The sequence below is a fragment of the Gorilla gorilla genome, chromosome 3 (assembly GCF_029281585.2).
Source record: "Gorilla gorilla gorilla isolate KB3781 chromosome 3, NHGRI_mGorGor1-v2.1_pri, whole genome shotgun sequence".
In the NCBI taxonomy this organism is placed as follows: Eukaryota; Metazoa; Chordata; class Mammalia; order Primates; family Hominidae; genus Gorilla; species Gorilla gorilla.
Genome location: NC_073227.2, coordinates 103173892 through 103199230, shown reverse-complemented (window position 1 = coordinate 103199230; position 25339 = coordinate 103173892). Strand labels below are relative to the sequence as shown.

At 37.3% G+C, this 25339-nt stretch overlaps 1 protein-coding gene and 1 long non-coding RNA gene across 5 annotated transcripts; one reads left to right on the top strand and one right to left on the bottom strand.

Annotated features, from left to right (window-relative positions):
- THAP9 (THAP domain containing 9) lies at positions 1-19691 on the bottom strand. 4 transcript variants are annotated; one of them, XM_004038897.5, is made up of 5 exons: positions 19441-19691; positions 15362-15557; positions 13662-13965; positions 12357-12507; positions 1-3346 (listed from the first exon to the last, which is right to left on the bottom strand). In XM_004038897.5, exons 1-5 carry the CDS (start codon positions 19518-19520, stop codon positions 1366-1368), a joined length of 2712 nt encoding a protein of 903 aa, XP_004038945.5. In that variant the 5' UTR covers positions 19521-19691; the 3' UTR covers positions 1-1365. The 4 variants fall into 4 exon arrangements, with proteins under 4 accessions (XP_004038945.5, XP_063561462.1, XP_055240966.2 ...); XM_063705392.1 differs by lacking the exon at positions 19441-19691 and adding an exon at positions 14363-14428 and having other exon boundaries at positions 15362-15418; XM_055384991.2 differs by lacking the exon at positions 19441-19691 and having other exon boundaries at positions 15352-15492.
- An 87-nt stretch (positions 19692-19778) lies between these two features.
- Positions 19779-20247, top strand: LOC134758335 (uncharacterized). The gene is made up of 2 exons (XR_010133406.1): positions 19779-19989; positions 20100-20247. It is a non-coding gene; the product is annotated as an uncharacterized lncRNA (long non-coding RNA).
- Positions 20248-25339: the final 5092 nt, after the last annotated feature.

Genomic DNA, 25339 nt, shown 5'->3' with positions numbered 1-25339 from the left:
TAAAATACAGACATTTGTATTTTAGTCAAATGTAACACCAAAGGGCATTAGATAATACACATATGAATCTTGCTTTACATAAAGATCAGGTACAGAGCTTGGATATATATAAGCAATAAGTTAAAGTTGGTGATTTACAAACAGCCTTCCTTTAAATAAGATTTATCCTGGTGTATTTAAATTCAATTCTATTTACAAACAACAAAAAGCACAATATTCAGACTTCTCAGCAATAAGTTTTGTATAAAATGAAGTATAAACTGGTTACACTTCAAAACTTAAGCCTTTGTTTGAGGTAGAATAAACAAACATATCAAAATTACTTTGTAAGGGGAATTTTAATCAATATACTTTTACGTTATCGTTAATCTTTTACAATTCTAAGTTTTCATATTAGGATTAACTGTACTTTGGGAACACTTATTCAGTGACAAAAAAGAGTAGATGTTTTACAACACAGGTGAATAATGTGCTTGTTTCTTCTATCCGTTAAACTATCCTCATTTGTGAAAGTAGAGTTACCTATGTTTTTCTGTTCCTCTTTTCAAATGTGGATGTGAGTGGAGAAAATTGTCCTTAGTATGCTTCCATCTTCAGATTAGGTTTCTCCCTGTTTTCTGATGAACATTGAGCTCTTTCAAGTCAAACTAAGTGTCCAGCCTATTATTCAAAAGTAATATTTCAAAGTTCAGAGATAATGGATGGTGAAAAACACATTAGGTATGTTCTTTCCAGATTGCACTCCCCAGCGTGGCTGCAGCACAAGGAAGAATCTCATGGCTCATTTACTTTACCTTCTGCCTGACAAAGTTTAAGCACTTCTATTTTAGGGTATCCTGGGACAAGGGGATTTTTGCAGTATTTGATATTTGCTTGAGCCTAATTTTCAAACTATAATTTTCATATTTAAGTAAAAGTTATCTTCAAAGTTTTATAGGTATTGTCAATATTCTTAAGAATCGTAAACCAAAGATCTTTCAGAAATGTAGTCTAGTCATAAATGGAGTCAATATTTTGATAACTCATAGTTGTTGTTTTTCTTGTTTTTGAAGCAGATTGAACAAGTTAAAACTGTGTCCAGTAACACTGCTTAGTCTTACAGTAGTAAATTCAAAGACAGTACCTGTTGGCTAGTTTGCTCCTACTGACCTACTGCTTTCTATATTTTGGAAAACTCATAAATGCTGCGAGCCATACCAAAAGTATAAGCAGATTTTGTGATATGCAGAATTTGAAATTTTAATAAGTCAGAATTGCAAACTTGTCCACTGTGCAGAATGCGCAATTTATAAAATATGGTAAATTGAACTTTAAAAAATGTTGATCAAGTATTCTTAATTAAAATGTTAATATATTTTAGGTCTCTCATTTGAATGGATATCCATCGTTACTTAGCAAATGCCTGAATTTACTACTGGTATTAGCAAAACTTGAACATTTATAATCCTGTACAGATGACCAGTGTTTCCTTGATAAAGTTTTCGTATCAGTTCTCTCTGAATGTTTTTTTAAAGGATTCTGTGCAACATTTTTAGCTCTGATATTTAAGAAACAGATTATTATATCCTTTAGCAACTTGACAAAGTGATTGATGGCACACACTTCTCCATCAAAGAGATGCTTATTCACATCTACAAAAAGATCAATATGCCCAGAAAGCTCACATAATATTTTCTGTTGAAGATACAATTCCCTTTGTTTAGAAACTAGTTCAAAAATTGCCATTCTTGAATGGGTTCTTACAACTCGCTCACAAATATTTATGACCCGACACAGACTTTCTGAAGGAAAATGCAAACCATTCTTCTTTTTAACAAATAATAGTGACCCAATTTTAGAGGCTTTGAGATCCGATGCATACAGTGCAGTGATGCAGTCCTCACAAGTTAAAAGAGCTGATAACTTGTTTGCAACATAACCAGCATAACAGATGAGATTTCGCCTATGATCTGACAGGTCTAGTAATGCCTCACTTAGTGAACAATGAGACCAGTCTTGACAAACACCCTCTTCGTGAAAGACAGTCTTTGTAACGCTGACACCATACTGACGTTGAACTGTCCAAAGCGCCAAGTCTTTCCTTCGAGCAATTGAAATGTCAAAGATGCTTACTTTGCTTAGAAAAACTTCATCTTGAAATTTGTATCTGGTCTCCAAATTATAGTAAGCTTTCTGGAATGCCATGCAGGTAGGGCTAGAACTTGTTACTAATACCTGCCTAAGCATCTTTAGAAATAATTCCAGATGATCATGACTGAATTTGTAAGTCAGAAGATAAGGAAAAGGCATGACCTTTGGGAAGACATAATTTTGGTAGAGCCATTTTAAGCTCTCAGCATTGAGCAAAAATCCCAGGAATCCTAGTTTTTGCTTACCTTTAATTATTTGATTATTGCTAGTGTCAGATAATGTAACAAAAATAGTCTTCGCTTCAATTAACACGTGGTTTATTTTACTGTAAGTTTCAGGCAACAGAGGCCCTTTAAGTCCCTTTCCATAACAGTTCCTACTATTAAAGATGTCAAACAGATTGTTAATTAAACGTAAAAAATGGATAGTACCAATACAGTTTTGAAAAGGTGGCAGGTCTAAGGATAACAAATATTCTAATGCACTGGCTACATTCTCACTAAAGAGTTGGGTGGCACTATTCACTTTCAGTACATGATTTTTCAAATTTGCAAGTGTACTTGGTATTCTTTCCATATTTGATAATTCCTGTTCCTCCAGTGCTACTAACTCCACGAGGTGCTGCCAATGTGCTATACCATTAATAAACTGAATGCTTTGAAAATTCTGAAATGCATTTCTTATTAATCTTAGCAAGTGGCAAGAGTCAAAGAAGTATGCAATCTGTTGACTAGAAGATGAAGGATGCTGAAATGTACATTTCATGTCATCTCCATCAATATGTATCCCCAATGCTTTTGCCATCTGAACACTATGTGCTGTGGCATCAGATGTAACAGCCAGAACTGTGATTCCTATGTCACTCAGTTTACCAATAGTCAGACGAAGCAGCTGAGCCTGCAAATATCCAGATGCTCTGTTGACAAAAAAATAACCAAGAGGTGTTCTCCAATGGCCAAAAATACCCACTGCCATTAACAAAACAGTTTCTGAAGCAAGTGGCGTTTCATCAGCATCAAGTTTTCCAAGACCAAAGTCCATAAACCCCTGCAAACTGTGACTGCTAGGATCCCACTGAAGCTGTTGCTTGAGAGGTATACTTTTTATTAACAATGAACAGTATTGATAGAGCTGATCTCCATTCTCTACTCTTCGTTGAAGAAAAGAAAAAATGTTGCTGTTGAAACCTGGACTGGGTTGGCATTTGGATAACCACCTAGAATACATAAAAAGTGAAAGAAAACTCAAAGAGAAATAAAAAGACAAATGGGAAAATGCCTTAAGCACTATTAAAGTAGTCTCCCATCCCTGTAGAAATAAAGCCAAGTATATAAGCAGCCAAATTCTATAGATATTTTCAATGGTAAATTCATCGTTACAATAAAATAGTAAGATAAACTTAGAAACACAAAGTAGTATTTTAAGATGCAAACATCCAACATATTTTTAATTTCTCATTTATTCTTTAAAAAGTAAACCAACTAACCAGTTTGTTCTAACTGATCTTTTTATATTGTAAATCATAAACAAGTCTTACCTGTAAATTCACTGAAACAAGAAAACTGCTGAATGTGAAGGAACCTTTGAGAACATCTAGTACATCTACCTCATTTTACAGATTAGGAAACTGGGACAGAGGGAGAGGTTAAGCGACTTGGCCCATAATGTACTGTTAGTTACGAACGAATGTGAAACCTGGCCTTCCTGATGCCCAGGGGTTTAGTGCATTTCTCACTCTTTACAGCCTCAAAATTACGCCCTTAAAGGCATATAACAAGTGTGCATCTGCACCCCTATACAACCTACCTGTGCTACTATCTTAGGAGTTCTTTCATAGTATCCCTGCTCTTCTCAGACAGCTAATTATTTTCTTCCTATAATGGTGTCTATCTTTGGAATTCTTCTTCCTTCTAGTTTACTCTTTCTAACTTGTTATAGATCAGGAAAGAAAACAGCCACATTTAATAATTGTCTAAAACTACAGGGATTCTGAGGGAGAGACTAGGATGTTCACCTGTAACATATACTTTTGTAACTCAAATGTCTGTTAAGTTAAATTTCTGATTTTTTGGCTATATTCTAAGGCAACCAAGGCTTCTTCCTGGACAGCTGACCTCTACTTAATTGAGAGTTTAATGTTCTTCCCTAAGTATTTTGGGATAGGGCTTTCCAAATATTTTAGGTGCTACCTAGAAGTTTCATAAACAAAATTCACCCTTAGTACATACTACGAACTTACACATATATGACACACACACACAGAGTTGACTTCTGAACTAAATGGCATGGGTACACTTATACATGACTTTTTTTTCAACCAAATGCATGGAGAGAAAATACAGTATTTATAGGATGCAAAACTTGCATATACAGCCAGCCAACTTTTCATACATACAGGTTCTGCAGGACTGTCTACAGGACTTGTATATACATGGATTTTGGTATACTGGCACAAGTTGGGGGTGTCCTAGAACCAATCCCCCACATATACCAAGGGATGACTGTAATAGTTTAAATAAATATAAATATATTTATATATACTTAAATGGCAATTATGACCCACTAATTTCATGATGCATTAATAGGTTTAAAAAACACACTTATGGGCCAGGCATGGTGGCTCATGCCTATAATCCCAGCACTTTGGGAGGCTGAGGTGGGCAAATCACCTGAAGTCAGGAGTTTGAGACCAGCCTGGCCAACATGGTGAAACCTCATCTCTACTAAAAATACAAAAATTAGCTGGGCACGGTGGCGCGCACCTGTAATCCCAGCCACTCAGGAGGCTGAGGCAGGAGAAGTGCTTGAACGTGGGAGGCAGAGGTTGCAGTGAGCCGAGATTGTGCCACTGCACTCCAGCCTGGGCGACGAGGCAAAACTGTCTCAAAACAAAACAAAACAATAACATACTTACAGGATGGCAAAAGACATACCTTGACTATAAGTAGGTTATAATCTATTTAGAAGACAAAAGTATCTGTTGTTTGTATATTAAAATAGGGCAAACCAGAAATAAGGCCACACACCTATGACAATCTGATCTTCGACAAAGCTGACAAAACCAAGCAAAAGGGAAGACTCCCTATTCAATAAATGGTGCTGGGGTAACTGGCTAGCCATATGCAGAAGACTGAAGCTGGACCTTTAACACCACATACAAAAATTAACTCATGATGGATTAAAGACTTACATGTAAAACTCAAAACTATAAAAACCCTGGAAGGCAACCGAGGCAATACCATCCTGGACATAGGAACGGTAAAAGATTTCATGACAAAGACACCAAAGCAATCATAACAAAAGCAAAAATTGACAGGTGGGATCTAATTAAGCTAAAGAGCTTCTGCACAGCAAAAGAAAATGTCAACAGTAAACAGACATCCTACAGAATGGGAGAAAATATTTGCAAACTGTGCATCTGACAAAAGCCTAATATCCAGCATCTGTAAGGAACTTAAACAAATTTACAAGAGAAAATTGTTAAAAAGTGGGCAAAGGACATGAACAGACACTTTTCAAAAGACATACATGCCACCAACAAGCATATGAAAAAAAGCTCAACATCACCAATCGTTAAGAGAAATGCAAATCAAAACCGCAATGAGATACTATCCCACACCAGTCAGAATGACTATTATTAAAAAGTCAACAAATAATAGATGCTGGCAAAATTGCGGAGAAATGGGAAAACTTACTTATACACTGTTGGTGGGAGTGTAAATTAATTCAATTGTTGTGGAAAGTGATTCCTCAAAGGGCTAAAAGCGAACTATGATTTTATCCAGCAATCCCATTACTGGTTATATACCCAGAGGAATATAAATTATTCTACCATAAAGACACATGCATGCAAATTTTAACTGCAGCACTATTCACAATAGTAAAGACATAGAACACCCTAAATCTCCATCAATGACACACTGAATAAAGAAAATGTAGGACATACACACCATGGAATACTATGTAGCCATAAAAAAGAATGAGACCATGTCTTTTGCAGCAACATGGATAGAGCTGAAGGCTATTATCCTCAGCAAACTAACAGGAACAGAAAACCAAATACTGCATGTTCTCAATTATAAGTGGGAGCTAAATGATGAAAACCTGGCTGGGAACGGTGGCTGCCGCCTGTAATCCCAGCACTTTGGGAGGCCGAGGGAGGCAGATGACCTGAGGTCAGGAGTTTGAGGCCAGCCTGGCCAATACGGTGAAACCCCATCTCTACTAAAAATACACAAATTAGCCAGGCTCGGTGGTGTGTGCCTATAATCCCAGCTACTCGGGAGGCTGAGGCAGGAGAATCACTTGAACCTGGGAGGTGAAGGTTGCAGTGAGCCAAGATTACACCACTACATTCTACACTCCAGTATGGGCAACAGAGCGAAACTCTGTCTCAAAAAAAAAAAAAAAAAAAAAAAGATGAGAACTTATACACAAGGAAGAAAACAACAGACACTGGGGTCTACTCGAGGGTGGAGGTTGGGATGAAATAATCTATACAACAAACCCCCATGACAGGAGTTTACCTATGTAACAAACCTTCACATGTACCCCTGAACCTAAAATTAAAAGATTTTAAAAAAAAGGAAAAAATAGTAAGACAATGACTCAACAGTATAGCAATGCTACAGCACACTAGAATGTTGAAAGCTCTTTCCAAGTGTGTCATCCAATTTTAATTGTTTGAAAATTTTGTTTTTACATTAGGATTCTCAAATGAGCACCAAGGATGCTAACTGTGTTGCATATGTGGTACATATATAACAAAGCACTTAATGTCCCTATGTAATTTTATTTTAAATGGGGTTAAAAAAAACAACCAACTTATGTTCTGCTGAGTTTGATTTTTAAATGGAAATCTCAATGGTATCTGAACATCTACAGCTACTAGAACAATGTCATGAACATGAAGCAGAATGGTACGTGGATTTGTTGATTTATTTTTTAAAGTTTTTATAAGAAAGAGTAGGCATATCCAAACCAAGTTCATGAGTTAGAACAGTAAGGAAGGAGACAATTTCTCCTTTAAATCTCTTTTCGTCTCTGAAAATAAAAAAATTTTCTTATGATCATAAAAAAAGACACATTCTTTTTAAAAAAACTGAATAAAAAAAGCATAAAGAAGAAAGTAAAAGTTACTGTTAATCACTTTATGTATACATACCTAGATATAATTTTCAAAATTGTATACTGAACCTATTTTTCACTTAATGGTAATTAATGTTTCACATATTTTTACACGCCCTTAAGTATCAACCTACAGCAACATTTTAAATGTGTACACAGTATATACCACAGTATAGTTAAATGAAAACCAACTCAAATTGAAGAACATCTTGATAATTTCAAATTTTTAGATAACAGTACCACAATGTGTATATGCATGCATGTGCACCCATACACATATACATATTTATGTCATTTGTGTAATTCCTAGGAATAACATGCCAAGGTAAACTTACTTATATTTTATAAGAAATTAAAGACAAATTTAGGATTTCAGCTGCACATAATTGTGCAATTCATATTTACACAATTTATAATTCATATTCCCAAATTGTTGTTGTGAAATTTCAAAGCAATTTTCATTTATACTCTCATCAACATGATATTTTAAATTAACAAACCAATATATAATAACTTAGTTATGGAATGATTATAGGGAGTCACTTGGGTGGCCTAAAATTCTGCCTGGGAAAAATATAGTCCTAGAGATCTACAGTGCTAAATGTTTTTCTGTTAAGACTTTTAGCTACTCCCACTGTTGTTACTTTTGATTCTCTCACAGCAGGTAACCTATAGAGGGAGTTGGTTTACTAAACTGCAGTGAATATAAACCAAAAATTAGAAACAGAGGAAATATAAATAAAGAGCAACTGTGCCAGCATTTTCTATGACCAAGATCACACTAAATATATCACTATTATAACAAGGAAAGTTAAGGATATTAAGACTTAATTTCAAAGGATTTGTGAAAATAAATTACCTTAAAGACCCCAAACACTGAAAATTGTAAAAAACACAGCTTTGGGAAAGTTTTGGACATAAAGAATCCAGGGAGAACTGAAAAAAGATCCAACATCAGTAACGAGAAAATTAGAGAGATATCTGATGTAGCTAAGACTAGAGAAAGATATAGACAATTAGAAATTCATGAGGCACCCTATCTAACCAAACCAAGGGTTTTAAAAAAATTTAAGTCTAGTTTGGTCTGTCATCTTCTAATTGTTAACCATCTAATTGTTTCTCCATCATTATGGAGGGAAAGACAACAGTTTTGACCACAAATCTGGTACTGCATTTTTCTAGTTACTTACTTTTCCTGGTAGGTGACTGGTCACATTTTCTCCTTTCTTCCCAAATCTAATGCCTTCCTCCTCAACTCTCAGTTAATAACTTTGAGAAAACAGAAGCAATGCAATAAAAACTCATTTTCCTGCTGAGTGTGGTGGTGCATGTCTGTAGTTCTAGCTACTCAGGGAGGCTGACTGGACGACTGCTTGAGCCCAGAAGTTCAAGGCCAATCTGGGCAACACAGTGAGACCCCATCTTTTTTTCTGAGACGGAATCTCGCTCTGTCACCCAGGCTGGAGTGCAGTGGTGCAATCTCGGCTCACTGCAAGCTCCGCCTCCTGGGTTCACGCCATTCTCCTGCCTCAGCCTCCCGAGTAGCTGGGACTACAGGTGCCTGCCACCATGCCCGGCTAATTTTTTTTAATTTTTTTAGTAGAGATGGGGTTTCACCGTGTTAGCCAGGGTGGTCTCAATCTCCTGACCTCGTGGTCCGTCCTCCTCAGCCTCCCAAAGTGCTGGGATTACAGGCATGAGTCACCGTGCCCAGCCGAGACCCCATCTTTTTAAAAGACAAAACTCATTTTCCTACTACCAAATCTGTTAACCTATTTTATCTGTACTTCTGCCTTTCTTCCTGTTTCAACGGATGAACTGTCCCAATACCTTAAGGTCATACTTCCTTCCACAGTGGTGTTGGATGTCATCCTCCTGCAATTATCATTTCTCTTATACATCGCCAATTTTCTTTTCTCTCTTGGATCATTGTCATAAACATGCGAACATGCTGGGACATCTGCCATCTCAACAAACACCCTCCCCTCAATGCATGTTCCTTTCTACCTACAGACCCATCTCTGCTCTACTTCATAGCAAAACTCCATGGAAGAGCCCACAGTCATTTTCTCTGCTTCTTCACCATTAGTCTCTCTTAATCCCACTCCAGCCAGGTTTACCTCTCCACCACTCTACTATAACTGCTTTTGTCATGGTCATCAATGACCTTCATCTTGCAAAATCCAATGGTCAATTCTCTGTCCTCATCTTACCTGATCTCCCAGCAGCATTTGACATAGTGGACTACTCCCTCCTTGAAATACTTTCTACACTTGGCTTCCAGGCCATCACAATCTCCTGGTTTTCCTCCTGCCTCACTGGCCGCTCCTGATCAATAAATATTTATTGAATAAATATTAAATATAATGATTATAAAGATCTAATACTTAAGATAACTGTGTTAAAAACATCACTTTTTATATGGGAAAATAAATGGAAACGTATATACCATTAATATAAGAATCTTATATTAATATAATATAATCTTACATTAATATAAGAAAATAAACGGAAGCTCTATATACCGTTAATATAACAGAACACTAAAACAAAATTTTATTGGTAGGTAAATAGTTTTTTTTTTTTTTTTTAACTTGGGGGATATACACAAAACTGCTAATTGTAGTTATTTTGTGGGATTAGGGGAAGGGAAATACTGTGTTTTTCACTTTCTGGTATTTATGTACTTATATACTGTTTGAATGTTTTGTAACAAACATATATTACTATCATACTAAACAATATACCTTACTTATAGGCAAAGTACCTAAAGAAATGAGCAACTGTTTGAGTACTGGAATTATAAATCTAAATATATAATGTTACAGCAAAGGTCACAAAATGCAAAATGACATGAAGAGAGAAAAGATAAATGTGCGCTGGAATTACCGGGAAGATTTAATCTAGGAGTTGACGCAGAACTATGGGAAATGAAGAAAACCATGAAAAAGAAAAGATAAGAAGTTACATGAAATCTCTTATATAAACCATAGTGAAATACCATTAAGTAATGCTTTAAAACCAGTGAAGAGATTAAAAAGGTATATGCTTCTCAACACAAAGAAAAGGTAAATGTTTGGATTTATAAATGATGGATATTTTAATTACCCTGATTTGATCATTACAAATTATATATATGTATCAAAATATCACATGTACCCCCAGAATATGTACAACCATCAGAAAACAAAAAACCAAAAAGGTATAGGAGGAGAAATTATCAACACAGTACCTATAAAACTCTCTTGCTTAGCAAAAAGTGAATATTTACAAATAAGTATAATATCTAGCTTGAATGGTAAAATCACATTATGAAAGAGTAAGCCTTATATACAAATGTTCATCAAAATATATGAAAAAACAATTATAACCCCAAAATGTAAACAATAGAAATGTCCAATAGCTGGAGAATGTCAGAGTTAAGTAGGGTAGGACTACCTGATATCATGCAGCTATTAAAACTTGTCTATTAAGAGTTCAAAATAACGTTATAGATAAAAGGCATACATAATAAAGTAATAAAAGGCTGGTTGGAAATTTATTTACAAAAGATCATAACTATGTAAACACTAATAAATCTAAGTGCACACACACACACACACACACACACACAGGAAGGAAATACTCTAAATGTTAACAGTAATTGTTTATATATAATGTATGGGAATAATAAATTTTTCCTCTTTAAATTATTTTAGAAGAGCAGCCCTCTGAAGGTCAATTAGAATAGCAGCCCACTCTGAAGGTCAATTATTTTTAAATCTTTTATTGGTAGTATTATTGTAATAGTGTGTATAGAGGAAAATCTACAATTTTTTATAAAGGAATCTGGGCTGGGCACAGTGGCTCATGTCTGTAACCCCAGCACTTTGGGAGGCCGAGGTGGGTGGATCACGAGATCAGGAGTTCGAGATTAGCCTGGCCAACACAGTGAAATCCCACCTCTACTAAAAATATAAAAATTAGCTGGGTGTGGTGGTGGACACCTGTAATCCCAGCTACTTGGGAGGCTGAGGCAGGAGAATGGGTCGAACCTGGGAGGCGGAGGTTGCAGTGAGCCAAGATCTCGCACCACTGCACTCTAGCCTGAGTGACAGAGCAAGACCCCATCTCAAAAAAAAAAGGAATCTGTAAAACTAGGCTGGGCATGGTGGCTCATGCCTGTAATCCCAGCACTTTGGGAGGCCAAGGCAGGTAGATCACTTGAGGCCAGGGGTTCGAGATCAGCCTGGCCAACAAAGCAAAATCCCGTCTCTACTAAAAATACAAAATAGTAGCTGGGTGTGGTGGCACATGCCTGTAATCCCAACTACTCAGTAGGCGGCTGAGGCATGAGAATTGCTTGAACCTGGAAGGCAAGGTTGCAGTAAGCCGAGATTGTGCCACTGCGCTGCATGCAGCCTGGGTGACAAAGCAAGACTCAGTCTCCAAAAAAAAAAAAGGAATCTGTAAAACTAGTGGTAAAAACAGTAAAAATTAAGAATTCAGTATTAAATTTATAAGACATTACTAGAAAATCATTGTTATTTGCTCCACACTAAGAGAATTATACCTATCCATTTTAATCACAAATCCTAAAAAATTATTTATCAAAATCTGTTTCCTGGACAACCTAATTGGCATCAACTGCAGTGCTTATGAAAAACGCAGATTTTTTTGTGCTTTGCCTAAGACCAATGGCGATCAATCCAGAACTGTTCTAGATTTTCCAGGATCGTCAGATATTAAACTACTGAAGTATACTAGAAATTCCAATATTTCAGGATTCAAATTTTATCCACCCAGAGTGTCTGGGAGATGCAAAAAACTTGTCATACTATGTGTCTTCATTTTGTTGGTGAAAATATTGCTGTTGTGATAATAGGCAAATACTACCTAGAAGTTTTTGAAAAACAAAAATGGGCTAATAATGGGAGTCCATTTTTTCATTAATCCATTTTTTCTTTTTTTAAATGGGAGTATGAGTACTAATAGCCTTAATAAGTAAAATGCAACAAAAGAATAATATGGTTTAACATCTAAAGAGTAATTAACATGCAATCAACAAGATGTCCTGACAAGAAAGTCACTTTTAAAAAATAAAAAAATAATTCACTTACGTTCTGAGGATGGAAGAATGAGGCAGCTTAAGAATCTTTCTTACATAATCATAGACTTTGCTACTGCACAAGTAGAGTGTACATGCAAATTGTTTCATTTCTGTGGAGTACTCATCTGTTTCTCTCCAATTATATAACTCCCACTTAAAATCTGTTAAAATAAATTTTTTTATTCTTTGTGATGAATAGTAAAATTTTCAGGTACAGATTATAGCATTTGGATATAAAATGCACTGGGCATCAGAATTCAAATACAAATATAGTTGCATTTTAATTAAGTCTATTCAGAGGTTAATATCCACTTAGGGCCCCTTGACCAATTTATTCGGTTCATCTGGAATCATTTCACTAGAGGGAAGAAAAAATTTTCAACTTGAATTATGTTTTACTGTTCAGTGGTAGCCTGAGAGGAGAGATTTTTAGAGGAACTGAAAAGAAAATAAAATGAGGACATTTATTTTATTTTGTTCCCTGCTTACTATTTATCTGAGGGTGAAAATTAGATATGAAAAACATTTCTGGGGATAGGGTACTATTCAGACTGAACAGACCATCTTGCCTAATATCGAGAGAAAAAAAAAAAATTCTGTTCCTGGTGGGGATTCCTATTTATGACCTCTAGTCCCCTCTTGGAAAAACATAAAATATTCACCTCCTTTGGAGATAGCTACTCTTTTCTAAAAACAGGACACATTTCTCTTTTCTTAGAATGTAAATCTAAATCTCTGCTGCTTTCATCAAAGAATAAGTTGGCAATTTTTATTTTGCCCTTCTTCAAAGATCTTAGTTCACAAAGAGGACTAGGCAGCCTTTCCATGGGTTTATAGTCTACTCTATAGAATATTTTAGAAAAAAATGTGGAGATACACAATTTCCAAGCTCAAAGAAATTTTGCAAACTAGTACAACTCTACTGCAAAAAGGCTTTGGTAAAATTATGTAGCAGTTAAAACTGTTTATAATGAATTTGCAGTAGCAAATGGGTAAGAGCTACTACAAAAAGTGATAAGTGCAGAACAGAAAATGGTATAAACCATATGGTTTCATCTCTGGGTAGTGGGATTAACATTATTTTAATTACTTAAATATTTCTTTGCTTTTCCTATAATAAATGTTACTTTTATAACTGGAAAACCATAAGATATAAAAGAATTTTGGTGATTAATTTTCATTCTTCTTAAGCTACTGAGACTTTCACTTCCCAACTGAAAGCATGTTTTCATAGGCAAGAACAAAATAAATACTTAATGGTACCTCAGAAAAATAGCTATTTTTGTAAATACTACAGGTTACTAGGGGGAAGTACCTGAAAATTGAGCTCGTAGCAGACACTCTGTTTCTTCAGAAAGTAGTTTCTCTTCTACAAGTGCATCAATTAATCGTAAACCCTTTCTCTTCTTGATCATCCTGTAGTTCTTTACGGAGATAAGTCTTTTTTTGGACACTTGTAACATTTGTTGCACCTCAGCCAGTTTCTCTGCACCTATCGTCAAAGGTGTCTTTAAACTATAGTTATGGTCCTCAGTAGCAACTTCTTGAGAATTGTCTGGAAGAGGTTGTTTTAGGATTTTTTGTCTTGCTTTACCTTTAAGATGTATACCTTGAGGAATCTATGACAGATATATAAAATTCAAGTTATGTTAGAAATAATCACATAGAAGAGTATCTGTAAAAATACCCTAAATACAAAGCACTCATCTGGTTGCTGTGGAGAGTTAGTTAGGAAAGAAAAGGTCATAATCTCTGAATGTTTTAATGTATAGTTTATAGGGTAATATAAACAGGCTTTTTTTTTTTGCACTACACAGAAATATTAATACGATGTTGAAAGTTTCTGAAATAAAGTAACTAGAGAAAGGTGGTAGTAAACTGGGATGGCTTCATGGAAGTGAGTTTTAAGCAGTTCTTAGAAGGTACAATAACATGGTTAATGAAGGTGACAGAGAAGTTATTTGTGCAAAAAAGAAGGCATAGTGGACAGTGCATGGCTTTGGAATTAAGACTGACCTGGGTTTGAATCTTAGCTCCCTCAATTAGCTGTCACATAAGCTCTACAATCCCTTGTGTCCTCATCTGTAAAATGTGGATAATGATACAGGATTCTTTTGAAGATACAATATAAGAATTTATGTAAATCTCCTAGTACAATGCCTGGACCATTGTAGCTCTCAACACATGGCAGCCATTATTGATTTTACACAAAAGTATGAAAGCAGGCAAATTTATCACATATATAGTAAGTATATATGGTTTGAAAAGAGAATTCAGGGCAGTTAAAAATGTACAAATCAGTTAATAGGAAGCTCTTGGGACTTGGTGAGTTTGAATTTGACACCAACTAAATACTTCCGAATAGGGGAATGAGATAAACCAATACTGGAAGAAGGAGACTCTGACGATTAAGAGGAAAGTAAGGCTAGTGTCAGAATAGAACAGTTAGGTGACTATCACAGACTGTGCAGAAAGTGAAAGCCCATGTGTCAGAGTTGTGGTTAAGGGGTAAAAGGATAAAATAAAAACAGTCATAGGAAACAGAAGAATATCATACCAATACTGGTGACTCACTCATAGAAAGTTTCATTATTTCCCACATACTTCCTGTATCAATGTTAATAATTAGGTATATTTTTGATCAAGATAAATAACATTATTAGGAGGAACCAAACAACATAGATAATTTCAAAGTACTATGAAAGCTGTCTCATACTTAACAAAAGCCTGTATTCTAAGGCTATTTATATCTACCAGTTGATTTTTGCAATTGGTTAGTAACCTTTATATATATCTAGACAAATGATTTGCATTTATATAGTTTTTTAAAAGCTCCAGAACAAATGCTAATATATATAATTTTTTAAAAAAATTTTCAAAGCATTTAAAATCTATTACTGGATTTAAGACTTGGGTTGTTTTTTGTCTGCAAATTCTAGCTATAATGGGGGCTATCTTGATTCTTAAAGGCTCTGTAAATTTTCATTTTGTTGACTTACACCTACATTTAAATACCTTGTATAGAGAAACAGAAGGCACAGCTCCTTTTTTCAGCTTTCTTCTTATGCCATATGACTCAAAGTCACTTTCTTGAAAATGTTTGGAACACAGAATAGCACCTGGTCCTGGAATCCAAATCTTTTTGCTTCTGGGGTCCACACGATTAACAGCCCTGATCCATTTTGAGCGCTGTATGGTATCAGTTGGAAATCTATGGCAATCACATTAAAGTTCCATTAACATGAAAACATTATAGTACTATTATATTAGTATTTATTATATAAACCCATCTATTATTTTACTGCTTTATAGAAACATAAAGCCAAGTGAATTAAAAGTTTAATTTACTTAGTTCATTTTTCAAAGTTCTTTGATTTTTTTTTAATCCAAAGGTTCAATATCTGATTTTTCTTTGTCAATCAAAGAGGGGCAATTCTCATATTAAAAGTCCTACTATATTTTGTCTTCACTTCCTACACTTAACAGAATTTGCTCAAATTTAAATGGTTAAAGAATATATGCATCTTTTCCTTTCCTGTAGTGATTTTAAACTATTTGGTACTCTTCCTTTTAAGAAGTGAAGCCTGGCTGGGTGCAGTGGCTCATGCCTGTAATCCCAGCACTTTGGGAGGCTGAGGCGGGAGGATCAGCGGTCAGGAGTTCAAGACCAGCCTGGACAACATGGTGAAACCCCGTCTCTACTAAACATATAAAAAATTAGCCGGGCGTGGTGGCGGGTGCCTGTAATCCCAGCTACTGGGGAGGCTGAGGCAGGAGAATCTCTTGAATCCAGAGGTGGAGGCTGCCGTGAGCCGAGATCGCACCATTACACTCCAGCCTGGGCAACAAGAGTGAAACTCCGTAACAAAAAAAAAAAAAAAAAAGTGGAGCCTAATTCCCCTCCCCTTGAGTGAGTATGGGCTAGAGTTAGTGATTTGCTAAGGAATGGGAAAAGAACATGTGACAGTAAGTGACCACAGACTACGTCATAAAGGAACAAGCTTTCCTCCTTGCTCTCTGTAGAGAATGGTTTGCTCTGGGGTAAGGTATCTGGCATGTTATAAAGCAGTCCTGTGGAGAAAACTAGTTGGTGAGGAACTGAGGCCTCCAGTCAAAGGCCATGTTGAGTTAGTCTTTTTGAAAGCAGGTGACTTCAGCCTTCAGATGACTGCAGTCTTATGAGATACTGTAACATCCAGCTACACTCCTGAATTCCTGACCCTCAGAAATGTGTGAGATAAAAATGTTTATACTGAATTTTGAGGTAACTTGTTATGCAGCAGTAGAAAACAAGACAAGTATATTTACTATATTCAGTTTTTTCATGTTTAAAGGCACTACTTTTTCCTAGCCTTGATTATAAAAATTACCTTGCATTTATTTATTTTTCAATCCAAGCCAAATTATGTTTAGAAACTTGGCCAGGCGTGGTGGCTCACGCCTGTAATCCCAACACTTTGGGAGGCCGAGGCGGGCGGATCACTTGAGGTCAGGAGTTCAAGACCAGCCTGGACAACATGGTGAAACCCTGTCTCTAATAAAAATACAAAAATTAGCCGGGCACGGTGGCTCCCACCTGTAATCCCAGCTACTAGGGAGGCTGAGGCAGGAGAATCGCTTGAACCTGGGAGGCGAAGTTGCAGTGAGCCAAGATAGTGCCACTGCACTCCAGCCTGGGCGACAGCAAGATTCCATCTCAAAAAAAAAAAAAAAAAAAAAAAAAAGAAAAGAAAAAGAAACTTGTGAAATTAACACAATAAAAAGCACAAAACTACTCTTTCTGCCCCTTCTTCTTTGATGTATCTTAGAGACAGACTTATAGATAACTATGCTTTTTGTGTATTTTAATTTAGACTTTAAAGCACATAGTTACTAGAACTGAGATTGGTATAAATTTTATTTCTCAGCTAAATGCTACAAAAATATAGCAGCATGGTAAAACATAATTCTGAGACGCTCTCTAAATCACCTTGAGACAAAAGAACTCTGAATTGGAAAACCTGTATTTAAGCTTCAGTGACCTTCTACCAGCTGTATGGTATTAGACACATCTCTCAATCTTAGAACTTCCTCACAGGGCTGTAGTAAGAGTGTATGAAGCTACAAATGTATTCAAAATCACTTTGTAAAGTACTATCCAAAGTTCGATCTTTCCTAAGAACAACTAATTCCATTTCTGGGATTATAATTTTATTGTTCTAAGAAGATGATGATACTTGATCAAGGGAAAATGAACAGGGAATTCTTTTTCCAATAAAGTTGGGGCAAATCTATCTTTTTTCACTGAGTTCTTTTCTAACTCATGGAACATATTTTGCAAGGGAGCTTTTCCACAGATTGGGTATAGTCTCTAAACGTGCAAGGAACCCTCAAAAGTTGGCTGGTCCAACAACTTCTATTACTAGCGTGGTCCTCTGATGCAAAGCTTCCCAACAGGTATGCCTAGTGAGTACAGCTGTTGATATTCTTAGCCCATGGGGTGGGCTGGGACACCTGAGCAGTTACTTGAAGGCAGCCCCAAACGGTGCTGTAGGTTTGCCCCAAAGTATTGAACAATTATTTCCTATGCGTAAAATGCTATGAAAAAGGTTGGGGCCGGGCAGGGTGGCTCACGCCTGTAATCCCAGCCAAGAAATTGGAGACCAACCTGGGCAACACACTGAGACCTCATCTCTACCCCCAAAAAAAAAAAAAAAAAAAAAAAAAGCCGGGGTGGTGGTCTGTGCCTGTAGTCTCATGAGGCTGAGGTGGGAGGATCACTTGAGCCTGGGAGATAGAGGCTGCGCTGAGCTGTGATAGTGCCACTGCTCTCCAGCCTGGGCGACAAAGTGAGACCCCGTCTCCAAAAAAAAAAAAAAAAAAAAAAGAAGGAAAATGTTGGGAAATATTGTAATCTAACTAGCATAACTAGTTTTGAGTTCTGGAAAAAATTAATTTGGTAATAATACCATTTTTAAAGCATTTACCTTGTGCGCTACATATGCTATAAAGTCTTACGTTTTAGTTTTACAAAATTCTACAAGGCAGGTTTTTATTCCTCTTACAGAAGAAGAAACCAAGACCCAGAGCCAAGTACAGACATCAGTAAATACTCAATTAAAATTGGAATTCATGTCTCCCTAGTTTAAAACCACCTCTATCACAAGAAAAATCCCAAATCAATTATGGTCTCACATACACAATGAGTTGGTTCACACTGCTAACAATTTAGGTGGAGGAATCAGCCCCATTTAAAAAATAGAAAACAAAAAAAAAATCAATGAATTTTATACATAGCCTACCATACATAGTCCAAACTCCTTAACCTGGCATTTAAATTTTTAAAATGGTTTCTCAGGTACTTTTCCACTCCTCTATATTTGCACTTTCTATCCTTTACATTTTCCCATGCCATTCCTAACTACCCTCTTCCTAACCCCCCTTTCCAACCATAAAGTTCTTTTTGATCTTTCCATAAATCTGCTCCTTTTGTCTGTGAGGATCTATTTTACCCACTTTTCTACTTGCTAGTGTACCCTGAATACTGATTTGAATGACCTATACCAGTCTGAACCATGGATATAAGTTCAGATAAGACTGATCTGAAATTCTTCCCCACTGTCGAGCCAAATGAAACTTCCCTGCCATGATCAAATCCAGCCAGAATCGGACCAGCCTTGCAGAGCTCGGCTAATAGCACTTAAGAACTTGCAATATCAGGCAGTACAGGAGAAAACTGATCTGTACTCGTGCTCAGGAAGACGCCACACACACACTTCAACCGAACCGTTGTCCTAAACTGCCTTCCCTTTCGGCCTCCTCACTTCAAATAATAAGACCATCCAATTAATGCAGGACTCCTTTCGCGTAACTCTCCCTGAAGCGGTAGGCGGTGCGAGAACCGGCTACTCAGAGGTAAACACTGGGCGGGAAGAGAGAGAATCTCAATTCTCACAGTGCCCCAATTCCGCTCCCACGCCCCGACGCTGAGCACGTCACGTCGCGTCACACACGCGGCGCGACCCACAGTGCGGCCCGGCCCCGCCCCACGCCGCGCCACGGCCCGCCGGGCCCCGCAGGGAGTTCGAAGGCTTCGAGGCTGCTCTCATACGCACTGGTGGAAGGAGAGGCCGCGCTCCCGGCTGAGCACGGTGTCACGGGTGCTGCAGCCCACTGCGGAGCAACTTCGGGTCATCTTCTTGTTACGTGGGGCCCCACCTTCGGGGTTCCCGCGACAGCATGAATCACGACCACTTTAGCTCCGCCCGTTGACTCTGCGGCTACGACCTTTATTTGTCACGAAAGGCGGGCTTTAGAGGCGCGGGACTTCCACACTTCCTCTCCGAAGGCCCTGCGCCGGTGCCGTAGCCAATGACAGGCCACGTTGTGTCCCAGCAGCCAATCGGAAGGGCCTGAGCCTGAAGACGTGGATTTGACCGCTCCTCCCTCCGCGTTGGTGGCGGAATAGTGGGTTTTGCTGCAACCGATTTATTTTCCTTCTGTTTTCACCCATTCTGGCACAATCTGGCGCCATCGTCCTTCTTGTGAGGCCAAGCCTGAAAATGCGAAGCAGAGAGGCAGGACCAAAATTGAGGCGAATCCGGGAACCTGCCAATGGGTCTCCGGGTGCGGTCTCTGAAACTGGAGGATATCGGGAGGAAAGGGTATGGAAGAGGGATAAAACACGGTGCCCTAGGTGTGTTGAAGACAGAGTCGGGCCAAAAATATATGATTTACTGAGATGCGTGTCGTGTTCTTGCGCTTTATCTTGTAGCTCTCCGATGCGGAGATAATGGGGAAGCTCTTGGCATGGTTGGCTGTAGGTATGTGATACCGGAGGAGCAGGAGTCAAATAGGATACGCCGACTTTTAATTCAAGGAACCCTTTTCTGAAACACTTTGCCACAATGAAGGAAATAAGGTAAGGTTCTTGGGGCTCCTCAGTAGTAATAGGGGCAGGGGACAAGGGGCAATTAAGTGGTTTTGGTTGGGAATGAGGCATTATGAATAGCTTTCAGGAGATAGAGCTTAGAACAATGTCTTAGTTATAAGCTCTTATGTTTGAGGAAGAGATTTCAATTTGCTTAGAGAAGGAAACGGGCCAGTGGGTTTTTGTCTCTGAGAAGGAGATCCTTAGCATACAGAAAACAGAGAAGGGTTTGCAACTTTTCCGTTTCTTTGTATAGCACACAAAAATAATTCCAAATATCCAGGCCTAACAAGATTGCTTCTTTTTCCTCTTTGTGTTTACTTTGTCCAGATTACAGCCGAAGATACATATTAAGGTATTACTTACTCACACCAGTTTTCCATTATAATATGCTTATATCTTCTCTGAATGGAATTAATAGCTTTTGGTATGGTTTCTTAAAAGTCACATGGCCTAAGGATAGATAGTCAAGGAACTTTGGAAAAATTGGTCCCTGGGGGATGTGCAGGGCAAATACTTTTTGGCTGTAAGGTGTGTGCAGAGAGTAAGAACTGGATTTAAACACTGTAAGTTGGTTGGGCTGTTAGAGCCTTTTCCTGCTCAACCAATTAAGACCCGAGTGAGGCTGAATAAAAATAACATTGTTTTTCGCTATGTTTAAGGAAAAAATTAGTTGCCTTATATTTTTGTAACAGTTTTACTCAGATATAATTCTCATACCACACAACTAATTGGTTTAAAGTGTACAATTCAGTGGGTTTTAGTATATGCACAGAATTGTGGAACAGTCACAATCAATATTAGAACATTTTCATCACTCCAAAAAGAAACCTCATTCTTATGAGCAGCACCTCCAAATATTCCCCCACCCCGCTTCAGCAAACACTAATTTAGTTTCCGTGTGCCTCTGCCTGCTCTGTACACTTCATGTAAGTGGAATTATGAACTAATATATGGTCTTTGTGACTGGCTTCTTTCACTTGGAATGTTTTCAGAGTTCATCCATCTTATAGCACGTATCAGTACTTTATTTTTTATTGCTGAATCGTATTCCATTTTATGGACGTAGATTTTGTTTATCCGTTCAACAGTTGGTGGACATGTGGGTTGTTTCCAATTTTTTTTTTTACTATTATGAACATTTGTGTACAAGTTTTTGTGTGGACAAATGTTTTCATTTTCCTGATTACACACCTAAGAGTGGAATTGGTGAGTCATAAGATAACTGTGTTTAACTTCTTGAGGAAGTGCCAGATTATTTTCCCTAGTGGCTGCACCATTTTACATTCCCACCAGCAGTGGATGAGGCTGCCAGTTTCTCCACATTTTTGTGCATGTGAAGTGGCTGTCTCATCGTGGTGTTTGCCTTTTCTTAAGGACTCAAAAGTTTGCAGATACAGGCATTCACTTGCCATTTTCTTAAGGTAGAATTTAAAGTACTGCTGCCAGTTCATCATCTGAAATGAGGGCTGTTTTCTTTCCTGTTTAATTGGATTGCAACTATTTGCCTTTCCTAAAGATGAAATAGTGTGCTTCCCACATTATTCTGACAACATTCCTTTAATTGTTAATTTCAGATGAATTTCTGAAAACTGCTTTTATCAGAACAGATTTACTTAAATGAAGGCAATAGCCGCAAGGGGTCACTGCTCTAGATATTTACTTCTGCATAGGAAATAAGTAATCCTTTATAGATGGAATTTTTTTTTCTTAGTTGTATTTTTGTATCTTTACATTTGTTTATAACTTATCTATGCTTTTTTTGTTGTTGTGATTATTTTACTGTTGACATTGAAGTTCTCAATTTGATCATTTGGTTATATCATTGCTTCTTCTAGTAACTTCATATCCAGTGATTAAACCTTTTCACTGCTGTTCACATAATGAACCGTTGTGATTATTGAATACTTAAATGAGGATATGTAAGCTGTATTAAAGATAGTGTTATTTGCAAAGGCATTGACTATTGCACAAAAAATTTTAAAAGAAAATATCTCTTTTCAGGAATTGTACTCTCAGAGATGTTGAGAAAAGATACATGGGTCTTGGAAGATAATTACTCAAAATATGCAGGGAAGGTAGTATATCTTTCTATTTTAAATGTATTAAGTATTCCTGGAACTATAGCAGTGAGTTGGAAATGGAGGATTGTCCAAGTAAAAAACATTTATTAAGGCTTTAATGAAATCTACCTATTTTATGGTATAGAATCTCATTAATTGTCCACTTGGAAAGAATAATAACAGATATTTATTTATTGGCCAGTTACTATGGGCCACAAATTATGCTGAGCTTTTTAAAATGTAATTTAATTTTATTTTATTTTTTGAGATGGGGGTCTCACTCTGTCACCCAGGCTGGAGTGCTGTGGCGCAATCTCAGCTTATTGCAACCTCTGTCTTCCAGGCCCAAGCAATCTTCCCACCTCAGCTTCCTAAGTAGCTGGGACCACATGCATGTACCACTACACCTGGCTAATTTTTTTTTGTACTTTTGGTAGAGACAGGGTTTTACCATGTTGCCCAGGCTGCTAAGCTTTTTGTATACAGTATATAGAAAGAGTTGGTTTTCTTAAACAATATTTATTTCTCATAATAACTCTATGAAAGCAGGTATAGACTTCTTGCTTTCTAGGGTTGGTATCTTGCTTGTTGAGCACCTACCCTTTTGTGTTGCCGAATTTTTCATTGTTTGAGTTCTGTCTTTTGTTTCAGAAAGCCATGGAGTTTTGAAATTATTGTTATATCATTATTTGTTACATAATTATTTCTACTTCTGGAATCTCATGCTAACTTGGAAGTGTCTTCTCAGCATCAAGCCTGATATGGAGGGGCAGCTACACCCTAATACACTCCAAAACTAGTTATGCTTTGTTTTATACGTAATGCTTCTGTTATTAGACAAGTGGTTTCCAACTATCAGAAGCAGTGCTAGGACTTAAAGGAAAAGGGGGAGTGTTTTTTCTTCTAATAGAACTTTTGAGCAGTGATGAAAGGAAAAGAAGAAGACTCAAAAGATTATAAATCTCAGGCACGAATTAGTGTTCTGCCAATTAGGAACATTCTGATTGCTTGACAAGGTCTGTATTTTGCTGATGAGGAGTAGAAGCCTGTGGGAGGTGGGGGTGGAAGCAGCAGAAGGAAAAGAGTAGCAAGTATTTAGTAAAATGTATTCATCATAGTGGATAAAAATCAAGCTTTGGGGAAAAAGGTCAAACTCCTTCAATGATGCTGTACATCTGTACCTTTACTCCATCCTATGGCAAATATTTGTATAACTGCACAGAAGAAATTGGACAATATTCCTTGAAAAATTCTTAGAAAGTTCAACTTTCCAAGTTAGTATCACCCCAAGGAAAATTATATGAGTAGGAATACCTAATTTCTAGCCATACTCTAGTTCCAATCAGCTTCTCTAAGTAGAACTGCAGGCGTGTGCCACCACACCTGGCTAATTTTTTGTATTTTTGGTAGAGAAGGGGTTTTGCCGTGTTGCCCAGGCTGCTAAGATTTTTATATATAGTATATAGAAAGAATTGGTTTTCTTGGCCAGGCATGGTGGCTCGCACCTGTAATCCCAGCACTTTGAAAGGCTAAGGCAGGTGAATCACCTGAGCTCAGGAGTTCAAGACCAGCCTGGCCAACATGGCGAAACTCCGTCTCTACTAAAAATACAAAAATTAGCCGGGCAGGGTGGCACGCACCTGTAACCCCAGCTACTTGGGAGGCCAAGGCAGGAGAACCACTTGAACCCAGGAGGTGGAGGTTGCAGTGGGCCAAGATTGGCCACTGCACTCCAGCCTGGGTGACAGAGAAAGACTCTGTCTCAAAAAAGGAAGAGTTGGTTCTGTTAAACAATATTTATTTCTCATAATAACCCTATGAAAGCAGATACAGACTTCTGGCTTTTTAGAATTGATATTTCACTTGTTGAACACCTACCCTTGTGTCAGATGTATAGCAGGTTAACAAAGTCAATACAGTGATACACTTGACATAATCTTTATTCTGAGTTTTTTTCCCAATTATAGTAAAATTGGAGGTCTTAACTGTTCTACATTAGATAAATATATGCATTTGTTTTAAAGAGCTAAGCAATGAGAATCTTACAACTAGAGCTGAAGTTCAAGAAATAAATGTCCAATGATTAAACTTTTTCCACTGCTGTTCACATCATGATTTGTTGTGATTAATGTATGTGGATGAGGACATAATAGAAAAAGAAAATGATGAGGCTTGTATATATTGTGTTTCTGCACAATGAGTTCCTTTGAATGTTTTTCGTTTTAGGAATAAAATTGAAGGGTGTTTTTCTTAGAGAACATCATGTGTCATATTTATTTGATCAAGAAGTTGAAGATTTATGTAATAAGGTATGGGATTTACACATTTATTTTGATAAAAGAACACAGAAAAGGTCAGGTATGAGCAGAAAATTGACATTTATTTCAGCCTAATGTGGATACTGTACTCTGAATTAAAAATTTCTTTTCCTTTCTCTTCCAGCTTTTAAAGATAAGTATTATTTCAAAATAGTATTTTTTTAATTAATAGATTCAATTCAGGAAAGGCATTGGAGGGGGTGGAGCTTTTAACTTTGACAGTCTCACTCTGTTGCCCAGGCTGGAGTGCAGCGGCGCAATCTCTGCTCACTGCAATCTCTGCCTCCTGGGTTCAAATAATTGTTGTGGCCCAGCTTCCCAAGTGGCTGGGATTAGAGGCGCATGCCACCACACCCAGCTAATTTTTTTTATTAAGTAGAGACCATGTTTTGCAATGTTGGCCAGACTGGTTTCAAACTTCCAGCCACCAACCTCAGCCTCCCAAAGTGCTGGGATTATAGTCATAAGCCACCACACCTGGCTGTTGGTTATCTTTTCTTAGAAATAATGATATAATCTTTTCAGCACCTGATATTCTTAAAGATCCAGGGTTTACAAATGACTGTTAGATATGCCAAGGATGACTATCCTATAACTTAAGGAACTGTTCAGGAACAGTAGAAAAGAAGGTGATAGGAAACTGGGAATCTTAAATCTAATACTAGTTCTGTCATTAATTAGGCTTGTTATTGTAGTTGTTTCT

Bases quoted from the DNA above. Each gene is read 5' to 3' on its own strand.
- THAP9 (XM_004038897.5), bottom strand. From the start codon at position 19,520: ATGACCCGAAGTTGCTCCGCAGTGGGCTGCAGCACCCGTGACACCGTG. The intron at 13,966-15,361 runs GTATTTAAATGT...TATCTGTCATAG, and splicing joins CTTCTGTTTCTCTATACAAG to ATTCCTCAAGGTATACATCT. The intron at 3,347-12,356 runs GTAAGTGAATTA...TATGTATTCTAG, and splicing joins CATTCTTCCATCCTCAGAAC to GTGGTTATCCAAATGCCAAC.